The sequence below is a fragment of the Nicotiana attenuata genome, chromosome 7 (assembly GCF_001879085.1).
Source record: "Nicotiana attenuata strain UT chromosome 7, NIATTr2, whole genome shotgun sequence".
NCBI lineage: Eukaryota > Viridiplantae > Streptophyta > Magnoliopsida > Solanales > Solanaceae > Nicotiana > Nicotiana attenuata.
In genome coordinates this window covers 13,158,042-13,164,427 of record NC_031995.1, presented here as the reverse complement: position 1 = coordinate 13,164,427, position 6,386 = coordinate 13,158,042, and the positions used below count along the sequence as shown (strand labels likewise).

General features: G+C 37.3%; 1 protein-coding gene across 1 annotated transcript; it reads left to right on the top strand.

Moving 5' to 3' along the window:
* LOC109228707 (probable LIM domain-containing serine/threonine-protein kinase DDB_G0287001) lies at window positions 1,863–6,157 on the top strand. Its single transcript, XM_019393879.1, has 3 exons — window positions 1,863–2,526; window positions 2,646–3,726; window positions 5,219–6,157. Exons 1-3 carry the CDS (start codon window positions 2,117–2,119, stop codon window positions 5,519–5,521), a joined length of 1,794 nt encoding a protein of 597 aa, XP_019249424.1. The 5' UTR covers window positions 1,863–2,116; the 3' UTR covers window positions 5,522–6,157.

Genomic DNA, 6,386 nt, shown 5'->3' with positions numbered 1-6,386 from the left:
ATAGAGAGTAAAATATGTATTTAAAACGTTCAATTAAAGATAAAGGAGGGAGAATGCCTATTTTCAAATTTAGTGGAGGTATTTGACTTTTGGCAGAATACATATATAAATACTCAAACTTTGTCCGAACTATCAGTTTGACACTTAAACTTAGTACTCCCTCCGTTCTAATTATGTGAACCTGTTTGACAGGGTACGAAATTTAAGAAAAAATGAAAGACTTTTGAAATTTGTGGTCCAAACAAGTCAAAAAGGGGCCCAGAGTATTTTTGTGGTTATAAAAGCTTCTCATTAAGGGTATAATTATAAGTTTAGGCTAAATTATTTTCAAATTTAGGAAAGGGTCATTCTTATTGGAACGGACCAAAAAAAAAATATGTTCACATAAACTGAAACGGAGGGAGTAATAAGATAGACGCCTATTCTAGGCAAAAGTGTGTCCCATGAACTCTCGATTTGGTAAACCTCACATGAAAAATATAAATGCAATTGGTGTGTCAAAGTAACGAATCATCAAATATCACATCTAATGAAAGAAATTAAAGTCTAAACACATTTAATAAAAAAGAAAAGAAAAAGAAAAGCAAATAACCCCTTTCTTTTTGTTCTTCTCCAAGTCCTCCTGCACCCTTAACTGCTTGTCCCTTTTGCTCCTCCCACTTTTTCATTTTACTTTATCCCAACCTCTCCCTAGTCTCCCCCCTCCCCCATTTATGGTTCTGATAGATTTTCAGAAAGGTCGAGACATAGCAGGAAACTCCGCCATTGACGCTCTTTCTGAAATTTACTAACCTAGACCACCAAATATGCTTAACGTATATTATAAACATTTGTTTTCTCTTTGATGTTGTTTGTTCCGCAAGCTCGCAAACTCGTTCATCCTCGCTGCTGGAATCCGATAAATCAAGAAGCTTACCAACTTTGGTCTTATTTTAGATTCCTCATCTGTTTCTCCCCAAAGTTCATGTAAAACATGGCCTGAATCTGGACACACAAAAGAAAAAAAACTTTGATGGCAGAGGACGTTTGCGAGGGTATCGTAGTTTTGTTTTTAGAGCATTTCACTTGAACATGTACTTTATTTGTGTTATCTATATTATTGAAATTTTTCTGACTTTTGTTTCTGTGGATGATGCAAAATAAAGAAGGTTATTCAGCTTTTCGTGTTTGGGTTTTCGCTGGTTTGAAGATGCTGAAATGGTGGCAACGACGACGGTGGGCACTAAGCAAGGAGAGAAAATGTGAAATTAAGGGCAAATATGAAAATTCAAATACTTTTTAACTGTTCTAGGTGAGAATAAATTCACTAGCATGTCACGCATATTGCCAAATCAAATTATGGGGTTCTTTAAGTGCATTTTCCTTATTTTTTAAGCAAAGTTAAAGGAAGAGAATGAGTTAACAATTCAAAAAGGAAAAAAGATACAAAGCAATTCATAATATAGGTGTCGAACCTACGACTTACTACTTAGGAAACAAACGCTCTGCCTACTGACATTTAGACGCTTGATGTTACCATTTTCCTTTTTTTTTTTTTTTGTGGTTAATACTCCATCCCTTCTAATTCTTATGAACATATTTGATTGGGCACGAAATTTAAAAAAAATAAAGACTTTTAGAATTTAGGGTTATAAACAAGTAAAAAAGGGTCCAGAGTATTTGTGTGGTTATAAATGCTTCTCATTAAGGATAGAATTGAAAGTTTAAGCTAAATTATTTTCAAATTTAGAAAGAGTTCATTATTTCTGAAATGTACCAAAAAAGAAATAGGTTCAGGAGGAGGAAAGGAATTAATCAATATTTAGTCCTATATCTAGCTCCAAGGACACCGGATAACAAATCATTATTTCCGTGCACACTCATATTCATCACATTACTCCCATGGGCCTTTCCGCTCTCAATCACAACTATTTATTTTTCCCCGGCTCCCAAAAAAACTACACTCTTTGTTCCCCTTAAGTCACGAGTCGCCAGCCACTCTCATGTCAGACTCAAAACTGTACTTAGTACACGCTAAAATCTCATACCACTATTTCATTCTAGTCACTCTTTTATTTTAACTCCGTTTCTATAAATATATACATTCAATTCAAAACTTGAATACTAGTCTTAAACCATGGCCGCAGCTTTAGAATGCTGGTCGAGCCGAACCAGTACGGATGAAGACATGGTGGAACAAGTCTTAATGAGAACAAATGATAGATCGGAGGCTCAACCGGAAAATGCTTCTTCATCCGGTCCAAGCAATGCCGGTTCAGATGGAGGTTTTAAAGAGTCTTCAGCTATGCAGAAGCGTTTCCAGAGGTTGAGCCGGAATGTTTCTGAGGCCATTGCTTCACTTAAGAACTCGCTTAACATTGACTCGGTTCGTGAGTCGACTGGTCCTCCCTCGAACCGGGTCGAAACTTGTCGGAAACATGTTTGGGGTAGTGTAGTACGTAGCTTGACTCAACTTTACCCTGGCAGTCAACTTCCCGAGAAGCTTGTCTCTAACATTCGCAAGCATTACGATTCTTTGCCCCTCAGGTTTAGCTTTTTTTACGATTTTCCAAAATATTTCAGGAATCAACACTGGATCCGCACTTAAAACGTTGTCTCTATTTGTTCTTGATTTGCTTTGAAATTGATTGTTTTTTTTTTGTTAGCTATGCGCAAGCGGGATTCGAAATGAAGGAGGTGTTTTTACATATTAAATTGATGGAGCAAGCGTCAGTAGAGGACCAACCAGCGATTATGATTGAAGAGTTGTTTGATGATGACGTGGCTGGGGTTATTTTCAAGCTTACATTTGCTTGTAACTGTTCCATTTCGTGGCCTGCAATGTCTGGGGCGCTTGACAGTGCTTCCATTTGTTGTAAAAAGATACAGATCTTCGAAAAGAAAAGTTTTACATTGGGGGTTGTGATGCTTTTGGTTCAATCTGGAGGAGAAAGAATGTTTAGGAGTCGGATTGAAAATGCCATCAAATCAGCTGTTAAGAAGCCGAAATCTACTTCTATGAAGCTACCCTTTGGGCTTTGTGGATGTCAAGAGGAGAACACAAGAAGGAGAGAGTTAGGAGAGATTGAAGAGAATAATGGGCAGGTTAATTACAGAAATGGGTTTGAGAATTTGAGCTCAGAAGTTCAATTGCAAATTCCTTTACCCGGTGAAACATTTACTGTGTCAGTTGATGAATGGCAGACAGTGCAATCTTGTGGAGATGAGATTGGAAGGTGGTTGTTGAGCTCGGATAATCTCGAGTTTGCTGATCAGATTGGACCTAATACATTTAGAGGGGCATACAAGGGCAAAAAGGTTGGAATTGAGAAACTAAAGGGATGTGATAAGGGCAATGCCTATGAATTTGAGCTTCGAAAAGATTTGTTGGAGTTGATGACTTGTGGGCACAAGGGTATATTGCAACTTTTTGGTGTTTGCATTGACGAAAATCATGGGTTGTGCGTTGTGACTAAGTTGATGGAAGGTGGAACGGTTCATGACTTATTGCTCAAGAAGAAGAAACTCCAGACTAAAGAGATAATGAGGATTGCCATTGACATAGCTGAGGGAATTAAGTTCATGAATGATCATGGAGTTGCATATAGAGATCTTAATACACAGAGGATCTTGTTAGACAAACAAGGGAATGCTTGCTTAGGTGATATGGGTATTCTTGCTGCTTGCAATAGTGTTGGTGAAGCCATGGAGTACGAAACAGATGGTTATAGGTGGCTAGCTCCTGAGGTTTGTTCCTTCTTGCATCCTACTTGAGTTCTTTATGTTCCATTATGTCTGTCCGCTTATTATTGCAAAATTCGAAAGGCTATCTTTTGACTCGTCAAACATTATTACTTGTAGTAATCTTTAATTTGTCAAACAATTTGAAAAAACATTATTCCATTAGGTAGAGCGAGCATTTCAGACGACTTTGCAATTGCAGCCAGTTTAATCTAATTGTATTAATCTTTGTCATCGTCAGAAGCAGAAGAATTGTAAGATATATCTCTTGAATCGCTTTCTTAGTGATAGTTTCAACTTTCAAGATTCTGTTTTGGTGAATTATCCAGACAATAGTGCCGTTAATAACAGATATGTTCACTTACTTCCCCTGTACTACACTTGCTAATTGGATAGCATTCTTACAGGGGGGAGAAAAGCAGTTCTCTCTTCCAAACAGTAACTGAAATTTTAGTGGTCTTATACCATGGAGGCTAGATGAGTTTGCTGGTGGTCACATGTTAGTTTTCCTCCAAAAATGAGCTATGAGCTAAGGTGGTAAAATATTTAACAGGAATGCGGTGGTAGCCTGTACTGAAACTCTTCTATGCCCAAGGTAGTGTGAGCTTAGGTCGGTGATGCCAATTAGCCATAGCTCTTATAGGACTCTACGGGGCTCCACACTTTTGTTTTTAGTTTCTCATGTGCAGTGTGGACGAGAAGGTAATGGAAGCAAGACTTTGTTTCACTGAAAACAATGGAGGGCAGAGTGGAGATGTCAAAATGACTTGTATAGAGTAATGTCCTAAAAGACTTACATGGTGATTGGGGACTATGTTCAGATTGGCTAGCCCACATCAGAAACTACTAAAAAAATTTCTAGGTGTTAGAGCTTCAATGAGTGGCCCTGCATGCTGTAACTCATTCCTTAGTGTATCTCTGTCTTAGACAGGGAAACAAACTTTTATGGAGCGTTTTCTTTGATAACCAGATTCCTTCTGTAGTTCATGCATGTACACAGTCATAGTCTTAAGGATTAAAAAGTGCCCCTTGCTTTCTTGGTTCGCTGCAATTGAGTAGATTAACAGTTGGGGAAAGCAGGATACTTGTTGGCTATAACTATTAAGCATGGTGATTATTTCATTGGATAAAGTGTATGCATGAATTGTTATACTAATGAGAACTTCACGATTTTTGTTATTTTTGATTAGTGCTCTACTAATGTGAACTTTATGTCACTTATCCTAGCATCATTATTGAGCATGCACAATATGATATCATAAATGTTTTTGCTTTATGACTTTATAACTAAAGAGGTGCTGCATGATTAGGTCTCCTTGCAGCATTTCTAAGTTGATTTCTCTCCATGGAGCCTACTTAAAAGCAAATTAGAAATGGAGGATGTTGACTATCCTGCTATAGTTTAATCATCATAGATCTTTCATCCCATGCGATATGCTATCAACTTTGTATCAATGAGAAAAGAAGTAATAATTTATCTTATTTTTTATTTTAACAGATCATTGCAGGTGATCCAGAAAGTGTTACAGAGACATGGATGAGTAATGTGTATAGTTTTGGAATGATCATATGGGAAATGGTGACAGGTGAGGTAGCATATTCTGCTTACTCACCAGTACAGGCTGCAGTTGGAATTGCTGCTTGTGGGCTTAGACCTGAAATTCCAAAGGATTGCCCCCAAATCCTGACATCTCTTATGATAAAGTGTTGGAACAATTGCCCTTCAAAACGTCCTCAGTTCACTGAAATTCTGTCAACATTGATCCGACCCGGCAGTAGTAGCGGCAAGAATCTTAGGTAATAAAATTACTATCCCATAGTTCTGATGCAAATGAGTTTAATAGAGGCGATAAAATAGAGTAGATGCCCAAAATCCCAGATGTACATCTGTGAAATCAAGTTTTGTTTAGTGCAATCCAAATTAAAGCCTTCTCCTTATTTGGGATGTTTTTCCAGCTTATATGAAATATTTTGTGGTTAACACATTGTGTACCCTCCTAGTATGCTCATTTTTAGTGACTGGGCTTTCTGGTATTGTATGCATTATGATTAAAAAACTAGGGAAAGCAGATAAAGACAAATAGGAGAAAAACGATTGAGGCATGATGGAACAACATGGAGTAATTTGAAGGGCTTTTGATTTCAGCTGTTCTTTTATGTTTTTATGGTGGCTAGCAGAGGGTCCCAATTAGGGTCCTTTTGTTTTTGGTTTCTCACCAGGTAAGTGGAATATAGGACATGAACCATTCCTGTACATAGGTAAAGTTGTACATATCAATTCAATGTTCCAACTTTTGAAAGCAATTTCAAATGGATTTAAATACAAGATGTTGACTCCTGAATCTGTTACTGTTCTGTTCTCTCTGGCTGTATTGTTAGAATTTAGAACTTTCTAACTCTTATTGCTAAGTCGCACATGGTTCGAGACAAATTTGTTTGCTAATTCTTTCCTTGTTAATCAATAGGAGTTGTTCTGCCAATGACGAGATAATGAGTCATGAGAAATTACGACAATCAGCTGTAATTTTACATTAAGTGGTGAGATCTCGTGGTTCGTATGTCCACTTTTTGTTTAGGGGATCTTTTTGTTGATAACAAATGAATATATATTTCAATATTAAATAGAGATTAAATGGGTTGCCTGCTAACCTAATGCTTCGAGCTTT

Bases quoted from the DNA above. Each gene is read 5' to 3' on its own strand.
- LOC109228707 (XM_019393879.1), top strand. From the start codon at position 2,117: ATGGCCGCAGCTTTAGAATGCTGGTCGAGCCGAACCAGTACGGATGAA. The intron at 2,527-2,645 runs GTTTAGCTTTTT...TTTTTTTGTTAG, and splicing joins TACGATTCTTTGCCCCTCAG to CTATGCGCAAGCGGGATTCG. The intron at 3,727-5,218 runs GTTTGTTCCTTC...TTATTTTAACAG, and splicing joins ATAGGTGGCTAGCTCCTGAG to ATCATTGCAGGTGATCCAGA.